The sequence below is a fragment of the Penicillium canescens genome (assembly GCF_028828765.1).
Source record: "Penicillium canescens strain IBT 15451 chromosome Unknown utg000011l_segment0_segment0, whole genome shotgun sequence".
NCBI lineage: Eukaryota > Fungi > Ascomycota > Eurotiomycetes > Eurotiales > Aspergillaceae > Penicillium > Penicillium canescens.
The window spans coordinates 2,048,649-2,068,457 of NW_026703973.1; the positions used below are offsets into that span (position 1 = coordinate 2,048,649).

At 53.2% G+C, this 19,809-nt stretch overlaps 1 protein-coding gene across 1 annotated transcript; it reads left to right on the plus strand.

The window, feature by feature from the left end:
• Positions 1-1,218: 1,218 nt before the first annotated feature.
• nrps1 (uncharacterized protein) lies at positions 1,219-19,703 on the plus strand (the record flags this gene model as incomplete). The annotated part of the gene is made up of 7 exons (XM_058522237.1): positions 1,219-1,710; positions 1,770-2,186; positions 2,235-2,534; positions 2,599-14,200; positions 14,255-15,292; positions 15,341-16,962; positions 17,013-19,703. 7 exons carry the CDS (start codon positions 1,219-1,221, stop codon positions 19,701-19,703), a joined length of 18,162 nt encoding a protein of 6,053 aa, XP_058365714.1.
• Positions 19,704-19,809: the final 106 nt, after the last annotated feature.

Consider the following 19,809-nt stretch of genomic DNA (forward strand, 5'->3'; position numbering starts at 1 on the left):
TTCCGGCTTTGTCGTTTCGCCGCCGATACTGTAGTTAGGGCTAGTCCACTAAGCCGATCATTCCTCCGAACGCCTATCTTTTCCTAAGACATCTCTGTCAGTGTCTTAGATCCAACGTCCGACGTACTCCGTATGAAGGGGCAATGTGACTCCGGGGATACCCCACTGACATAACCTTGGAAGTTCTCCGAAGTTTGATCCGAGACAACATCGAGGGCACATTAACTTTTCGATCGCGATCAGACAAGATCGACCTCCACGTCTTCGCAGCCGGGCGTGACAGGACTGCGCGGTAAATCATCATCGATCGACACCGTCTTTCAACCTTACGCCGAGCTCTCAGCTCGTTTTTCATTTACCATGCGGACTCTGAGCTTCCAAGCGATTGGGGGACAGTGCCATGTGCACAAGGCGGTGTAAAGGAAAATCGGCTCACCTCGTGAGGAGCCCGTATACCTGCGTTGGCGCCAAAAGTTTGCAGAAGAGCTGCATCGTACACCCGTATCATCTGTACAGGAAATGAGGGCATAGGGGCCAAGCGCATGTTCCTTAGGCCCTATGTATTTTGACACTCATCATCGTCAGCGGGTCAGCACGACGAGTAGGCCAAATAGAGAACGAAACCATGAGGACAACAAAATCGCCATCATTTCTCGGTGGCGTATCGAGTAGACGGCACCTATACCTTGCTGGGAGCCACGTTCGAGACCGCAAGGGCTGGCCGGGGAACTGCAGGCTTTCGCTTGGGGGAAAATGCCCAGGACTCTGCCCCTGCATGTTCGGTGTTAGCAGCCAGAGCGGGTTAGGCTGCGAAAGGGTTAACTGACAATAAAATTCACATAAAAATATAAGAAAGTGTCTGACTTGGTTCCACAGGGGCTAAGTATCGATCCACAGTACGTATCTTTCTCTCGCTCTGATTCATCTAGATCCGAACCCATGCAAGGAAGATAGCGGATTTGCCATTGCTCCAGGCTTTGGCCCCGGCATGGCGATGCTGGCTTGGGACTTATAGCTTAGGGTAATTAAAAATAAATAACAAAAAACCCTGTAGCCGTTTAAAACAACCGGCTCCATCCGATTTCGCGAGCGCTGCCAATTGTCAACCTCTCTTGGATTAATTTTGTCGTTCATCGTCCATTGAGGTCCTCCACTCTCTTCGACCGCAGGAAAGGAATAGCACAAACCGGAAAGATAAACGATACCCCGTAATTAGACATGGCTCAATCCACCCAGTGCTATTTGCCTCGGTTCGCCTCGGCGGTCGACGGGCCCAAACGGCCAGTCTCGATGAAGACGAGACCAACCGCCGCTCAGCATGCGCAGTTATTAACGGCATGCAACGAAGGTCGCCTCGATTCACTGTTGCGCGCGACCTGGGCCCTCGTCCTGCACTACTATATCCGCTCGGAGGATATTTGCTTCGGGTACCAACACCTCGAGGGAGACTCGCGCTCTCCAAAATCACCTGTACAGCGTGCCAATGGCGCCAACATTTCGACCATTCGGTTATCGATCAACGAAAACGACTCTCTCACGGCAATTGTAGATAAGGTGCGCGCAATCGGCCTGAGAAAACAGCACAATGGTGGAAGCTCGGAGGCCGCTTCCGAGGGATACCTTCCTTTCAACACAATCTTGATGTTGCGCACATATGATCCGCCGGCCTCACCTTCAAAACCTATTTTGGCGACGGCTCTCTCAGATGAGGTGAGTACAAGTTCGGATCATTGGGTGACATCAGTATAATTCGTGCTAACAACGTGCAGTGTCAAGTCCGTCTTCATGTCAAGGTCATGCGTGGAGATATCAGCATGTTCCTTGAATGGCGCAAGGGCGACATGTCTGCAGAGCAGATGAAGAGTGTCGCCAACATTTTTGAGCAGTTGCTTGCCAAAGTCCTTGCTGCTGAGACCACCGCTGTTAGCCAGCTTAATTTGTTCTCGGAGAATGACTGGCAACGCATCCGCAAGTGGAACTCCACTATTCCTAAACTTCACGATCGCTGCATCCACGATGCTATCCACGATCAGGTACTTAGTGGACCAGACCGCGAGGCTGTGTGCGCGTGGGATGGCAAATTGACGTTCGCTGAGCTGGACCACCATGCGTCCAAGCTTGCTTGCCACTTGCGCATGCAGGGCGTTGGCCCGGAAGTCCGCGTGGCATTGTGTTTCGACAAATCGGTGAGTTTTCTTGAGATTTTGTTGAAGAGAGGTGGCTGACAGCTGCAGAAATGGAACATCGTCGCAATGCTTGGCGTGATGAAAGCTGGGGGAGCTTTCGTCCCACTCGATCCCACGCACCCAACTTCCCGACTGCAGAACCTCATCACATCCGTCCAGGCTGCAGTTGTGCTTTGCTCCGACACGCGTGCGGAGAAGCTTCGCCCTATTGTAAATACTTTAATACCCCTTAACACGGAGACTTTGGATCGCTTGTCCGATGCAGACAGTGTCGATCTAGCATCGGGTGTTACAAGTCAAAACGCAGCTTATGTTTTGTTTACCTCCGGGTCCACTGGAGAGCCGAAGGTGAGAGACACTGTTACTCCTGCAATTTGCAGGGATTCAGCCGCTGACTTGGATACTTCTGCAGGGAACCTTGCTGGAGCACCGCGCATTCCTCTCGAGTGCCATCGTGCATGGGCCAGGCCTGCGCGTGTTCCGAGACTCGCGCTGTCTCCAGTTTGCCGCGCACACGTTCGATGCTAGTTTGGCTGAGTCGTTGACGCCGCTCATACATGGTGCGTGCGTGTGCATCCCGAGCGAGGAGGCTCGGCTCAACGACATTGTCGGCACTATCAATGACATGCGAGTCACTCAAGCATGCTTTACTCCGTCATTCATCGGCTTCATTGAAATCGACAGCGTCCCAGGACTGGAGAGTCTGGTCCTGGCCGGCGAGGCAATGTCGCAGTCGCAGCTGGCTACCTGGTCCAGAATTAAACTGGTCAATGGCTACGGGCCTACTGAGGCCAGTGTGGCTTCCGTGCTCAACTCGTGTGTTACACCAGACACCGATTGCAAAGATATCGGCTTGCCCATCGGTGTCAGGGCTTGGCTTGTGAACCCTGATAACCACGACGAACTGGTCCCTGTGGGCTGCCCCGGCGAACTACTTTTGGAAGGCCCGCCCCTGGCCCGGTGCTACGTGAATAATCCCCAGAAGACCAACGAATCTTTCATCTACGATCCTGCCTTCACGAAATTGGAGACGGATAGTCCTTCTAACCGCAGATTTTACAAGACTGGTGATCTTGTCAGGTACAACGCTGACTCTGGTGCACTCAACTACGTTGGTCGGAAGGATACTCAGGTGAAAGTCCACGGACAGCGCATCGAGCTTGGCGAAATCGAGAACCAACTGTACATCGACTCGCACGTCACTCACTGCTCCGTCTTCTTCCCCAAGTCGGGCTTCTCCAAGGGTCGCTTGGCAGCGGTTATCTCTTCTACGGGCTTACTCGCTGAACAGTTGGAGTCAGATTTGGAGCCTCTGCGGCTAGTGTCCGCCTCGAAAAAGGCTGAGATTGTCCCCGGAATCCGTGAGCGTCTCTCCGCACGGCTTCCGACTTATATGGTCCCTGCGGTTTGGCTCTGCGTTGAAGCTCTGCCACTTTTGCCATCTGGGAAACTCGACCGCAAAGGTGTCGCTACTTGGGTTGCGGGTATGGAAAGTGATCCGGACCTTCAGAACAGCACCTCTGTCCCGGTATTCGATGCAGAGAACTCACAGCCTGCCAACGAACGGGAGGAATCTTTGGCCGCTGTGTACAGCCGCGTTCTTAACATCCCCCAGAACCAGTTGGACCTGAACCAGAGCTTCTTGGCGCTTGGAGGTGATTCGATTGCGGCGATGACATGTATTGGTCTGTGCAAGAAGAATGGGTTCGCGCTTTCAGTACAGGAAATCCTTCGCAGCAAATCCATCCGAGATCTCGCCACCCGAGCGAAGACTATTAGCAACATGACGACGTACGAGGAGATCGTTGATCAGGCATTCGGCCTCTCACCCATTCAGATTCTCCACTTTGGTGTTCGCAAGGAAGGGCAAGGTCACTTCAACCAGGGTGTTTTGGTCCGCATGAACAAGCCACTTGACGAACGGACACTCCGCAAGGCTATCGAGAGCTTAGTCTCCCGGCACTCCATGCTCCGCGCACGATTCATAGACACAGGGCATGCAACGGCATTGAGTCAGCACATTACCCGCGATATCAAGGGTTCTTACAGATGGAGGGCTCATAACGTTGACCACATGGATGCCATCAAGCCCCAAATCGCTGACAGTCAATCATCCATCAACTGCTTCTCCGGCCCACTCCTGGCAGTTGATTACTTCACGGTGAAGGGCCAACCACATGTACTGTCAATGACTGCTCACCACCTGGTTGTAGATATCGTCTCCTGGAGGATCATTCTGGAAGACTTGGAGGACTTCGTCTTGAATCCCGACAAGAGTGTCAGCAACGATTCTCTTCCCTTCCAGACCTGGTGCCGTCTCCAAAACGAGCACTGTAACAACCTTCGGATCGAGCATAAGGTTGCGACTGATGCTCTAGCCACTCCCGACTTTGGCTACTGGGGACTGCAAAACACTCAAACCACCTACGGTGATGTCGACTGTGCTTCATTCGAGATCGACCCCGCTCACACGAACGCAATCCTGTTCGATTGCCATAATGCTCTCAGCACAGAGCCGATCGATCTTTTCCTTGCCGCGATGATTCATTCATTCGGCCGGTCCTTCCCTGATCGTGCGCTACCGACGGTCTACAATGAGGGACATGGTCGTGAAGTTTGGGACTCGTCGATCGATATCTCGCACACTGTCGGCTGGTTTACAATTTTGCAACCGATCTTCGTTTCCTCATACAAATCGGACAACCCGATCGACACCCTGATGCAGGTGAAAGATCTCCGTCGCCGTGTTCCGGACAATGGACGTGCAGACTTCACCAGCCGAGTCTTGCCCACTGCTGGCCAGAACGAATCCGAGCACCCCCATCCGTTCGAGATGTCCTTCAACTATGTTGGTCAGCATCGCGATCTGCAGCGGAAGGATGGACTCTTCCAGCTTGTCGACCAGATGGCCGGTGAGGCCGGCCAAGGAGGTGGTGCCGCTGACTTCGGACTTGATACTCCTCGCTTTGGCTTGTTCGAGATTTCTGCCATGGTCGTTGCTGGCAAGGTCCGTTTCAACTTCTCGTTCAACAAGACCATGCAGCACCAGAACCGCATTCACCGTTGGGTGTCCGACTGCCAGCAGTTGCTCATTTCCCTCTCCGAGCAGCTCCCCACTGCGTCGCCCCGTCTGACTCTCAGCTCTTTCCCGATGCTCTCATTGACCTACCCAACATTGGAGAAGTTGCTCAACGAGAAATTGCCTGCTATGGGCATAGAGTCTTCGGACCTTGTAGAAGATATTTATCCATGCTCTCGTATGCAGCAGGGTATTCTGCTCGGACGTACCCGTGACAGCTCCTACTACGCTGTCCATGACACCTTCGAGGTCCGAGGCACTGGCGCAAACCAACCCAACCTGGACCGACTCATCAATGCCTGGCAGCAAGTCGTCTCTCACCATGCGATGTTCCGCACAATATTCGCAGAGAACCTCACCCCTCGCGATCCGTTCTGCCAGGTTGTGCTCAAGAAATACGATGCCACTCCTGTCTTCCTGCAATCGTCTGGCGATAGCGACGTCCTCGCTACGTTCGACAACCAAGAGCCCAAAGACTACAGTGAGCTGGCCCCGGCGTATCGCTTCTCCATCTGCCAGACATCCACTGGTCGAATCTTTGCCCGCATTGAACTTAGTCACGCTGCCATGGATGGTAACTCCATCTCAATCATTATGCGTGACTTGCAGTTAGCATACGCAGGAAGACTCGAGGAGAGCCCGCAGCCCTTGTTCAAGGACTACATGCAGTACTTGCAAGATGCGCCCAAGGAAGCCAGTATGAACTACTGGCGCTCCTACCTGGCTGATGCTAAGCCTTGCCACTTCCCTACCCTTGTCGATGGTGAGAAGGCAGAGAAGAGTCTTCGGTCGATTCCCGTCCGGTTTGGTGCACTTTCAGCACTCCAGAGTGTTTGCGAGAAGCACGGCATCACGCTGGCAAATGCGTTCAATGCTGCTTGGGGTCTGACTCTCCGTGCTTTCTGTGGATCTGACGATGTCTCATTCAGCTACATGGCTTCGCTGCGAGATATCTCCGTTGATCAAGTTCAGTGGGTGGTTGGCCCGGTCATTAACCTTCTGGTTTGCCGCATGCGGGTCTCTGGTCACTCCAATCTCAGTGATGTTCTGCAACGAATTCAGAATGACTACATGGAGAGCCTTTCCTTCCGCCACACCTCGCTCATTGATATCCAACACGCTCTGAAGTTGTCCGACACCAATCTCTTCAATTCGGGTGTTTCTTACCGTCGACTCCCGAGTTCCAAGGATGCTGTTCAAAGTGACATCGAGTGCATTGAGGTTGGATCAATTCATGATCCAGCAGAGTTCCCGGTTTTTATCAACATCGAGGCTATGGACACCAACGCCCGCATTGACCTCAACTACTGGACTAGCAATCTTTCGGATGCCCAAGCAATTAACGTGGCGAACACTTACCTTAAGTGTCTCGAGAACATTGTCTCCAACATTGATGGTAAAGTCAGCCAGCTTGACAACCTCAGTGAGGACAACAAGGCCCAGATCATGACTTGGAACAGCAAGACTCCCAAGCCTTTCGAGAAGTGCGCTCACCACGTCGTGCAAGATATGGCTAAGAAGCGCCCCGATGCTCTTGCTGTCACTGCTTGGGATGGGAACCTTACCTACTCCAAGCTTGATCAGTACTCCTCGCGCCTCGCGACGTACTTGGTCAACTTTGGTGTTGCCCCTGGAACACTTGTCCCGATCTGCTTTGAGAAGTCCGTCTGGAACATGGTCGCCACCCTAGCCGTCATGAAGGCCGGCGGAGGTTGCATGCCAGTTAACAGCACCCAAAAGTTGCCCATGGTTGAGAAGTGGATTGTCGACAATGTTCTCCAGGTCGCTCTGGCTTCACCTGAGAAGGCTCAGATCCTCGAGGATACTGTTCCATATGTCATCCCCGTCAGCGAATCCCTGCTTGAATATCTCGCTGACGAGGTTCTCAAGCCCGTCACAAAGCCTTCCGAAGTCGCATATGTTGCCATGACCAGCGGCACATCTGGTCCCGCGAGAAGTGTCGTTCTCGAGCACTCCACCGTAATGAGTCGTGCTGAGGCATTTGCTACAACCATGGCTATTGCTGATGTCTCGCGAACATTCCAGTTTGCCCCCCACACCTCCGACGGATTCCTCCTCGAGGCGTTCGGTACTTTCATGTGGGGCGGTTGCGTCTGCATTCCGGCTGACGTCGATCCTCTCAACTTGGCTGCCTCTATCAATGTTCTCCACGCCAACGTAGCCAGCATCACCCCCACTGCTGCAAGCTTCTTCTCGCCAAAGGATGTGCCGGGTTTGCGGTCCATTGCGCTCGGTGGGGAGGTTGTTTCTCAGAGTGTTCTTGACAACTGGAAGGACGATGATCTCCCTCTCCAGGTTCTGTATGGCACAACCGAAACCTCCTCTGCTTGCTTCCACCTCTTCTGCTCTCAAGATCAGGATGAGGCCACCCTGATCGGTAAGAGCACCTCCTGCCTCGCCTGGGTTGTTGACACCGAGAACCCCGACACCCTTGTTCCAATTGGCAGTGTTGGGGAACTCGCGCTCGAGGGACCCGTTGTTGCTCGTGGCTACCTCGACAGCATGTCCGAGACCGACGACTTCTTCGAGAATCCATCCTGGTTCTCCGGTCGACGTGATGATGGTAAGCACCGCGTTTTCAAGACTGGAGACCTCGTCCGCTACAACTCCGATGGATCTCTTGTCTTCGTTGGACGCAAGAGTGACAAGAATTCGTCAGTCTCAGCCGGCGATTTGGCCCAGACTCACCACAAAATTGACTCCTTCTTGGGGGTTAACAAGAAGTGCGTCGTGGAAGGCATTACACTGGGACGCGACACCGCTAGAGTTGATGCCCTTGTGGCCTTCCTGGTTTCTGCGGATACTCCGTCAGTTACCTTTGGCGAACGTGTTGTCCAATCCCCCACCGCCGATCTGAAGACAATCGTCAGCAGTCTTCACAACTACCTGAGCACTAGTTTGCCCAATAGCAAGGTTCCTAGTATTTACATCCCCGTCTCCTCCCTTCCCCTGACCTCATCTGGAAAGCTAAACCACCAAGCCCTCAAAGTTGAGACACAGGAGCTTTCAAGCAGTGCCTTGGAGGCTCTCGACATTAAAAATTGGACTGGGACCAAGGCGGGTAACCGGACTTCCCGAAATGCCAGTCTCTCCGAGAGTAACGCCGCTTTCTGGAAGGAGTATCTTGCTGATGTTGAGCCCTGCGTCTTCCCTGCGCTCTCTCACGAGGCAGGGAACGATGGTCGCTCCACGCGTACACTCAACAAGCAGACTGCTAAGACTCATGCCTTTGGTGACTTGTCTGGTATCTCTGTGGAGACTCTCTTCCAGTTTGCTTGGGCCGTTGTCCTGAGGTGGTATACCGGATCAGACGATATTTGCTTCGGCTATTCCACCTCTCCTTCGGAGGACACCAAGGTGGACCCTCAGTCCATCGCTACTTGTCGATTCCTTGTGCAAAATGAGCGCAAGCTGCTGAACATTTTCCAGCAGGCCAAGATCGACGCTGAAAAGGGCGCTTTGAACGTCGCTTCTCTGGACGCGGTCCAGCGACAACTTGGTCTCGATGATATTACTCTCTTCAACACCTGTCTTACCTACCGCAAGGCCTCGTCCCTGCCCAAGGGAAGTATCCGAGAGCCTAACACCTCCAATACGTACAATATCCTCGTTGAAGCAGAGGTCTCGCACTCCTATGCAGAGATCCATTTCAACTACTCCTCCGGAACCCTCTCCTCCTCTCAAATCAACCATGTGATCGATATGTTCGATCAGGTTTTGGACGACCTCATCACCCTCAACCTGCACGAGCATACGGTCGGAGACATCAATCTGATTCCAGAACGCTCCACTCGCCAGATTCGCGAATGGAACGCCGCCTCGCCTCCCAGAGTCGAGAAGTGTGCAGATGAGCTTATCCAGCAGCAGGCGCTTCTGCATCCCCGCGCTGAGGCTGTCTGCTCCTGGGATAAGAACTTCACCTATGGACAGCTCGAGATGGTTTCCAGCCGCTTCGCTCGTCATCTCTCTGGTTTAGGTATTAAGCCGGAAGTCTTTGTCGTCCTATGTTTCGAGAAGTCCGCCTGGGCCGTTGTTGCCCAGCTGGCCGTTCTCAAAGCCGGTGGAGCTTTCGTCTCTATTGATCCCTCCCACCCAGACTCCCGTCTGAAGATGCTCATTGATGAGATTGGAACCGGCCTTGTCCTGTGCTCTTCTTCGGTCCACGCTAAGGTCTCCAAGCTGTGCGAAAAGTCGTTTGCTGTTTGCCAAACTTCTATCTCTCAAATTCCAGATTCACCTTTAGCTATGCCTTGTATTCGACCTTCTCCAAGTAACGCCGCATATGCTATCTTTACCTCTGGTACCACTGGAAAGCCTAAGGCAACTGTCGTTGAGCATACCGCTCTGAGCACCACAGCCTTGGCCATGACCGATGCTTTGCACATGGACTCCGGAACCCGTGCGTTGCAGTTCTCGAACTACACCTTTGATGTTAGTGTTCTCGAGATTATGATGACTCTTATGACTGGAGGCTGTGTCTGCGTTCCCAGCGAGGAAGAACGTATGAACAACCTTGGTGGTGCGATTCGTCGCATGGAGGCTAATTATATGTCTTCTCCTCCCGCAATTGTCAATACCTTGGAGCCCAAGACTGTTCCCACTCTGAAGACCATCATCACCGGTGGTGAGAAGATGCCTGCCAACCACATTGACCGCTGGGCCGACCGATTTGTTATCAACGCCTACGGCCCCTCCGAAGCCACCGTCGTCGCTACTGTCGGCGTGAAGGTTGATTGGGATGGGAACCGTGTCAACGATGATCCCACCTCTATCGGAACCGCTGCCAACTGTAGAGTGTGGATTGTGGATCCCAACAACTACAACCGCCTGCTCCCCGTTGGTGCTGTTGGTGAGCTGATTTTGGAAGGAAGCAACATTGCCCGTGGATACCTTGCAAATGAAGCAAAGACCAAGGCTGCTTTCTTCGAGAATCCCACCTGGAACGACCATGCTGGGCTTCAGGGTCTCTTCAAGCGCCAGGACCGTATGTATCGCACTGGTGACCTGGTGCGGTACAACAGTGATGGCACTCTTGCATTCATCTCCCGGAAGGATACCCAGATCAAGTTTAACGGCCAGCGCATTGAGCTTGAGGAGATCGAGCACCAGTGTCTGCGCTGCCTTCCTGAGGACTCACAGGTCGCGGTTGATGTCGTCGTTCCCGAGGAGCGCACCATTGCCAAGGGACTCGCTGCATTCTTCACTGTGCACGACGCTGCTTCAAACGGTGGTAGCAGCGATCAATTTGCACCCACCATTTCTGGGGCTGATCCTTTACTACTGCCCATCTCCGTGTCTAACATAGATGTCATCCAGAAGATGAAGGCCTCCTTGCCTGATCTTCTACCCCAGAGCATGGTCCCCAGACTGTTCTTCCCCATCCGCAACCTTCCATTTACCTCTTCGGCTAAAATCGATCGCCGAAGACTGAAGGCTATGGTTCAGTCTTTACCCAAGGAGACTCTGAAGTCCTACATCTCGTTCCATGCATCTGACAAGAAGGAAGAGGCCTCAGCTGATGGCATGCAGCTTAAGATTGTGGCCCTGGTTGAGAGCACTCTGCAGCTCGAGACAGGCTCTGTCACTGCTGATGACAGTTTCTTCGCTTTGGGTGGTGACTCCCTGTCCGCCATGAACCTCGTTGGTGCGGCCCAAGCAGAGGGAATTGCGCTCACTGTCTCGAGCATCTTCAACACGCCAATTTTGATTGACATGGCCAAGAGCTGCGCGGCTTCAGCTGGTACTGTTGAGGCCAAGCCTGCCGCTGTCAAGCCCTTCTCACTTCTACCATCTGACGTTGACACCGAAGGTCTACTTGATGAAATCACCGACAACTGCGAGGTGTCCAGGGATCTCATCAGCGATGTCTACCCATGCAGCGCTGTCCAAGAGGGCCTGCTCACTCTCTCTATTAAGCACAGTGGCTCTTACGTCGCCCAGCCTGCTTTCCGTCTTGCAGATGGGGTCGATGTCAATCGCTTCAAGGATGCCTGGCAGCAGACTGTTGCAGACCTTGAAATCCTGCGCACCCGCATTGTGCACACTGAGGCCATGAATTTCGCGCAGGTTGTCTTCAAGGATGCTCCAATCTCCTGGGTGCACGCCGAGTCGTTCGATTCTCTTCGCCACGACATTATGCACCTGCCCAAGCAAAATGGTGCGCCTTTGACCAGCTACGCTATGGTCCAGCCCTATGGATCTTCCACTAGCTACTTCGTCTGGTCTGTTCACCACGCACTTTACGATGGATGGAGTATTCCATTGGTCTTCCGCAAGGTAGAGGAAAACTACCTCGCTGCTCAAACTAAGCGAGTTGGAACTCCTTACAGCCTCTTCATTGACTACCTGGTCAAGAAGAACATGAAAGAGTCGGATGCATTCTGGAAGTCCTACCTCGCGGGTCTTTCCAGCACTCCTTTCCCCCAGAACAAGAACGCAGTACCTGATGCTATCCGCGCTGGAAACACCCAGTACCACACCCTGAATGTTTCTCGAACTCCCAACAGCGTTGACTTTACGATTCCCGTTCTAATGCGCGCTGCCTGGGCTATTGTCGTTGCTACTCACACTTCATCTGGTGATGTTTGCTTTGGCGAGACCTTGTCCGGCAGAAATATTGATCTACCTGGCGTTGCCCAAATTGTTGGTCCTGTCCTGAGCACCGTCCCCACTCGTGTACAAGTTGACAATGCGATGTCAACTCTCGAGTACCTGCAGAAAATCCACCAGTCGACCACTCAGATGATCCCCCACCTGCACTCCGGTCTCCAGCGCATTCGCCAGCTCAACAAGGATACCGCAACTGGTTGCGATTTCAAGAACTTGCTTGTCATCCAGTCCAATGATGGTGATCTAGACAACAAGATCTGGATGGATGAGAAGCGAGAGACAAGTGAGGACTTCTTCACGCACTCCCTCGTTGTGGAATGTGGCATTTCCAAGACAAGCATCTCTTTCACTGTTCATCACGATGAGCTTGTCATCAATGGTTGGCAAACTAAGCGCATCACTGAGCAATTCGCCCATATCCTTGGTCAGCTGATCTCCATGCCAAAGAACAGCGCCAGCAAGATTGGTGATCTGGATATGGTCAGCCCCGGGGACAAGACTGAGATTGGTCAATGGAACGGCCGCACACCTCTTGTGGTCGAGCGATGTGTCCATGATCTCATCCGCGAGAAGTGTGCTGAGACTCCAGATGCCCCCGCCGTGCGCGCTTGGGATGGTGACCTCTCATACAGAGAGTTCTGGAACCTCGCATCTGGGTTCGCCAACTACCTTATCTCTCGCGGAGTTGGCCCAGAAGTGTTTGTCCCAGTCTGTCTTGACAAATCAGTGTGGGCTATGGTAACCCTCATCAGTATTCTCATTGCTGGTGGTGGTTATGTGCCTCTTGATCCGTCTCACCCTACCTCTCGTCACGAGGAGATTCTTGCCGACGTCGGTGCTAACATGATTCTTTGCACTCCCAACTATACCAACCGGTACAGCCGTGTGGTGAACACCGTTATTCCCATTAGCAAGGAAACCGTCAAGGCCTATGGATCCCTGAAGGCGTCCTCCCGGGGTCGCACTCCGGTGCAGCCCTCCAACATGGCTTACGCGCTCTTCACTTCTGGCAGTACTGGTCGTGCCAAGGGAATCATTGTTGAGCACCGCAATGTGGTCAGCAGTATCATGGCGTTCGCGCCAATGGTCAGCATGGATGCCACCTCCAGAGTCTTCCAGTTCGCATCCCTCACATTTGACGCTGCTATCATGGAGACACTTGCAATCCTCATGTTGGGTGGTTGTATCTGTGTCCCCAGTGAGGATGACCGTCTCAACGATGTGTCTGGCGCAATCCGTCGCCTGAACGTCACTTGGACCTTCCTCACCCCATCCATTGCTAGCATCATTGAGCCTGCCTCGGTTCCCTCTCTCAAGCATCTGGTGTGCGGTGGAGAGAAGATGTCCAAGGAGGTTATCACCAAGTGGGCCAACACTGTTCATCTTATGAACGGATACGGTCCCACGGAGACATGTGTGTTTGCCGTTATTGACAATGCAGTCGCCGCCAGCCGTGATCCCGCACGTATTGGCTACGGTATCCCCAGCACACTGACATGGATTATCGATCCTGAAAACCACGATCGCCTCACCCCTCTTGGTGCGGTTGGTGAATTGGCTCTCGAGGGTGCTGCCCTGGCAAGAGAGTACCTTAAGAACCCCGAGAAGAATGCGGAGGCCTTTGTCACTGACCCAGCCTGGATCAAGGACTTCGAGTCCAAGGTTGGTGGGCCCCGCCGTATTTACAAAACCGGTGATCTGTGCTATTACAACCCTGACGGCTCTATTGAGTACATCAGCCGCAAGGATCACCAGGTCAAGCTCCACGGTCAGCGCATGGAGCTCGGTGAGATTGAGCATCGTCTCTACGAAGACACTCGTGTTCGCCACGCCGTCGTCATTCTTCCCAAGAATGGCCCACTCAAGCAGCGCCTTGTTACTGTCATGTCTCTCAACAGTGTTGCAGCTGACACCAAACTGATCTCCGACAAGCCCTGTGAACTTGTTGACGAGGATGAACTCGAACGTCACGCTTACAATGAACTTGTTGATGTTCAGAAGAGTCTTGAGACCCAGTTGCCTATCTACATGGTGCCTCAGACCTGGGCCCTTATCAAGAAGCTTCCTATGCTTGTCTCTGGCAAGCTTGACAGGAAGAAGCTTACTGCTTGGCTTGAGGACATTGATGACGACTCGTATGAGCGTATCATGGCTGACTATGATCGCATCAAGCGCGGTAGTACCGAGGAGAAGCCACAGGAGCAAGAGAAGACTGGCTCTCTCAATATTATCCGCGAAATCTTTGCCCAGGTCCTCAACATTTCGCTGCAGAAGGTCAATGTCGACAGATCTTTCGTCAGTTTGGGTAAGTTGCCTCCAATTCCCGGACACATCCAAAATACTAATGAGTTTCTCATAGGCGGAGATAGTATCACTGGCATGGCTGTCATCTCCCGAGCTCGCAAGCAAGGCCTTGTTGTTACACTGCACGATATCTTGCAGAGTCGGTCAGTCAAAGAGCTTGCCCAGACCGCTGGCACAAAGGTGGCTGTCACGCAGCCCGAGGAGAAGTCTGGTGAAGGCTTCGCTCTTTCGCCTGTTCAGAAGCTGTACGTCCATAGCTCGCACTCTTTCAAGGGTGAGGCTCGCTTCAACCAGAGCATTACTGTACGCATCTCTCGCCGCGTCGAGGGGGAGGTGCTCCGCCGTGCGATCAAGGCCGTGATCGGTCAACACGCCATGCTCCGAGCACGATTCAGTGCAAAGAATGGCGTTTGGCAGCAAAAGACGGCCGCAGAGGTTGATGAGTCTTTCCGTTTCCGTGTCCACTCTGTCAGCGATACGCGCGAAATGGTCCCCAAGATCGCCGACAGCCAGCAGTCTCTAGATCCCCAGAACGGGCCTATTCTTGCAGCGGATCTGTTCAATCTTCGCGCCGGTGGTCAGATCCTTTTCCTTGTTGCTCATCATTTGTGCATCGACATGGTTTCTTGGCGCATCGTCCTTCAAGATCTCGAGGAGCTGGTTGTTTCTGGTTCTTTATCTTTGGACAAGGCACTCTCCTTCCAGGGCTGGTGTCTTATGCAGACAGAAAGATTGAAGATTCACGATGCTAACATCACCCTGCCTTTCACACCCGAAAAGCCGAACCTGAGCTACTGGGGTATGCAAGACATGCCCAATGTCTACGGTGATCTCAAGATGGAATCTTTCAGCTTGAGTGAGGAGACCACTAAGTTCATTCTCGATGACTGTCACGATGTCTTCCGCACTGACACCGTTGATATCCTACTCTCTGCAATCATTCACTCCTTTGGGCGCACTTTCACCGATCGCAACATTCCCACGGTCTACAACGAAGGACATGGCAGAGAGCCTTGGGACTCTAGCATTGATCTCTCCCGCACCGTTGGCTGGTTTACCACCATTGCACCAATGCTGGTCGATGGAGGGGCTAGTAAGTCACAATATTTCCGCCTGTCTGATATCATACTAACCCAAACAGGCGGTATTACCGACATTATCAAGCGTGTCAAGGACACTCGCCGCAATATCGCTGACAACGGAAGACCCTACTTCGCCAAGAGCCTCCTCCAGAACGACGCAGCCTCTTCTGGCTTCCCTGTTCCGCTGGAGATTCTGTTCAACTACCTTGGACGACTCCAGCAGCTGGAGCGGGCCGACTCCCTCTTTCACCACCATGGCAGTGTTTTCGACGGCTCGGACTTCGCTGTTGCAGGTGATATGGGTCCTCAAACAGTTCGCTTTGCTCTGTTTGAACTTTCGGCCATTGTCATCAAAGAGCGTCTCAACGTGGCCTTCAGCTATAACCGCAAGATGCAGCATGAGCCACAGATCCGCCGATGGATCTTGCAGTGCAAGCAGACGCTCGAGAAGGACCTTTTGGTTCTGAAGACAGCCGCTTCCGAGCCTACCCTCAGCGACTACCCACTTCTTCCCATCACCTACCAAGGCCTCCAGATGCTTACCACAAGCACTTTCCGCAAGGCCGGAATACGCAGTACGGATGATGTTGAGGATATCTTCCCCTGCTCTCCCATGCAGGAGGGTCTCTTGCTCAGCCAGCTCCGCGACCCCAACGCCTACATGTTCCACACTGTGTTCGAGATCAAGGATGCAAAGGGTGGCAAGGTCGATGCAGAGAAGCTTGCACAATCCTGGCAGGCAATTGTTGATCGTCACCCTGTGCTTCGGACTATTTTCGTCGACAGCAGCTACAGTGGTGGGTCATTCGACCAGCTGGTCCTTAAGAAGGTCACCAGTAGTATCCTTCGTGTGGAATGTCACGACTCCCAGGTCGAAGAGAAGCTCGCCGCTATCTCCCTTCGTGACATGAATGCGATGCGGCAATCGAGACTGTCCCACCAAGTGACCGTCTGCAAGACCAACACGGGGCGGGTCATTCTCAAGCTGGAAATCAACCATGCCATCATTGACGGTGGCTCGGTTGATGTTCTTCTCCGTGATCTGCCTCTAGCCTACGAGCGCAAGCTTCCTGAGGGCTCGGGACCTTGCTTCAGCGACTATATCAAATTTATTCGTACCCAAAGCCAAAGCGAGGCTCTTGATCACTGGAAGCAGTACCTTGCAGGAGTGCGTCCTTGCCATGTTTCTCACTCGGCTGACTTTGGCTTCAAGCGTGAACTCAAGGGAGTTATGATGAACTTCCAGCGCTTCCCTGAGTTGCTGAAGTTCTGCGAGCAGAGCTCTGTGACTCTTGCTAACCTGACTCTGTCTGCCTGGGCTATTGTCTTGCGCCAGTTCACCCAATCCGATGACGTCTGTTTCGGCTATCTGTCTGCCGGTCGTGATGCCCCTGTCAATGGCATCCAGGACATGGTTGGCATCTTTATTAACATGCTTTGCTGCAGAGTTCAATTTTCTGGCCAGCAGACCCTTATCAATCTTTCTAAGAGTGTTCAGGATGATTACTTCAAATGCATTCCTCACCAGAGTTGCTCGTTGGCTAGCATTCAGCATGAGCTTGGCTGGCAAGGACGGTCCCTCTTCAACACTACACTGTCCATCCAGAACCACTCGGTCGCGGGTGGCTCCAAGGATAAGGGATTGTCCTTTGATCTCCAGCATGCACATGACCCCAGCGAAGTAAGTACATCTGATTCATAAACCACGTCACAATTGCTAACAATATCTAGTATGCGGTCACTGTGAACGTCGAAATTGCCCGTGGTCAAGAGGGTATTCTCTTGAGATACTGGAGCGATGTTGTGTCTGACGAGCACGCACAGTCTCTGGCTGATACCATCGCCAGAGTGTTCACTGGATTCATTGAATCCCCGACTGCGACTCTCTCGCAGGCCAAGTTTGGTGCCGATACCGCGTCGGAGTCATTGGATTGGGATCGCTCTCAGACCACCCTCGCTGACAAGGCTAAGTCCACCGGAGAAGCAATGGACAACAGTGCTATTCAAAAGATTATTGATGATCGTGTTCATGAGATTATTGGAAAGATGTTAAGAGAAGGAAAATTGCAGGTGCCCTCTATCCAGACTACTGGTTTGTCGGAGTACGTCCGCACCGATGCTATAGCGGACTCGCCATACCAGATGGGTATTCAAGGTGCCGATGATTCGGGTGTTTGTTCGGCGACATCTCGTTCCAGCCAGGAGGGGATGTCGGCCGACGTGGAAAGGAAATTATGGAACCTTTGGAGTACAGCTCTTGGTCTCTCGCCCAATGTGGTGAGACACCAGGAGAGCTTCTTCAAGTTAGGTGGTGACAGTATCACCGCCATGAAAATGGTCAGCGCGGCCCGCGAGGAAGGCCTCGTTCTCACTGTCGCGGATGTCTTCAATAACCCTGTTTTTGAGGATATGGTTGCCACTGTCCGTGCTGCCAACATCACTCAGCAGATGCTCAATGTGGATCTCCAACCGCAATCTGCCATCACCAAGGAGGATGACTTCCCTGACAACACGCCAACCACGCTGGGGCCTACCCCGTCTTCTGAGAGCATTGAGATGCTCAAGCCCTCGTGCGTTGACGACGCTGATGTCCAGCGTGGAATTTGCCCCAAGATTGGAGTTTTCAAAGGTGGCATCGCAGACGTTCTCCCTGTCACTGACTTCCAGGCAATGTCTCTGACAGCAACTCTCTTCAAGTCCCGGTGGATGCTCAACTACTTCTACCTCGAAGGCAATGGTCCCCTCGACTTGCGACGCCTTCGCGAGAGTTGTCTGAAGATCGTGGATGCCTTCGACATTCTGCGGACCGTTTTTGTCTGCTTCCACGACCAGTTCTTCCAGGTTGTGTTGCGCAAGATCCGTCCCAGCATCTTTGTATATGAGACAGATCGCGCTCTCGATGAGTTCACCATGACTCTCCAGCAACGTGACCGCGAATACGGTCCCCGCGAAGGAGAGCAGTACGTGCAGTTCTACGTTGTCAAGAAGAAGGGCAGCGATCAGCACCGTATCTTGATCCGCCTGTCGCACACCCAGTACGATGGAGTGTGTCTGTCCAAGATCATGGCCGCCATTAAGCACGGATACGAGGGAAGCCCACTGCCACCAGTCACTCCCTATTCCAGCTACCTTCGTCAGCTCCCGGGCACAATTGGCCCCGACCACTACCGCCACTGGGCTGATCTCCTCAAAGGATCTCAAATGACCCAGGTTGTGCGCCGAAAGGGTACCAGCATGTTCCAGAACATTGGAGCATTCACAGAGATTCACAAGCGCATTGAGATCTCACCAACTGCCCTTGGCAATGTCACTATCGCAACCGTCATGCAGGCCGCCTGGGCCCTGACCCTCGCCAAACTGTCCGCCCAGTCGGATGTTGTCTTCGGCCTCACAATCAGCGGCCGCAACGCCACAGTCCCTGGCATTGAAAACACCGTTGGCCCCTGCGTCAACGTGATTCCAGTGCGTATCAAGCTCAGCGAGCACTGGACAGGCGTCGATCTCTTCCGCTACATCCAAGACCAGCAGGTATCCAACATGCCTTTCGAGTCTCTCGGCTTCCGCGAGATCATCAAACAATGCACCGACTGGCCCGCCTGGACCTATTTCACTACGTCGGTCTTCCACCAGAACGTCGATTACGAAGGCACCCTTGAGCTGGACAGTACTAAGTACCGCATGGGCGGTGTTGGCGTCAACGACAACCTCGCCGACCTGACCATGGTCTCACGACCCTCAGGCGAACGGGGCCTGGACGTCACCCTAGGCTACTCCGAAAAGGGCCCGATCATGCCCTCATTCGCATCAAGGGTACTAAACATGGCATGCGAAATCGCACAGTCCCTAGTTGCAAATCCAAGTGCATCGCTACCATCAGCAAGCATGCTCCGCTCCCTGCCACCTCAGACAATCGACGACCTCCCCCGTCCCTCAGACGAGCACTTCCTCAGCGCGCATCTCAAGTCTCGCTCCATCGCCGAGCTCCTCGTGCATTCTGACATCCTCTCCCGCTCCTGGCACCAGGTCCTACCCAGCCGCACGACCACAGCGCCAATCGGCCCTGACACTGATGAAAAGCAAACCCACCAATCCGCCTTCCAGCTCGACTCATCCTTCTTCGATCTTGGAGGTGATATCTTCAACTTGGCTCAGCTTACTTGGCTACTTGAGCAGGAGGGTCTCAAGGTTCGTCTCGAAGATCTAATCGAGCATCCTTCGTTCCTGGGTCAGATGGCTGTCCTGGCTTTGCACAATACCAAGCACCAGGATGATATCCCCACTGAGCACCTTGCTACCGGGGCTGTTCTTGACTCGCCTGAGCCTATGGCACGCGTTGAGAAGAACAAGGCTTGGTCGAAAGCTAAGACGCTGGCGCGGAAGCTCACGCGGCGTAACAACACGTTAGTCGCTAATCGGGCTTGATCTTTGATTCGGCCTGGATATTACTGCAAAGAAAAAGGCAAAAGAAAAGCGAAAAAGCAAAACCGGTGTTGTTTGGAAAATGGAGGACAAATATCCTCCCTACCGT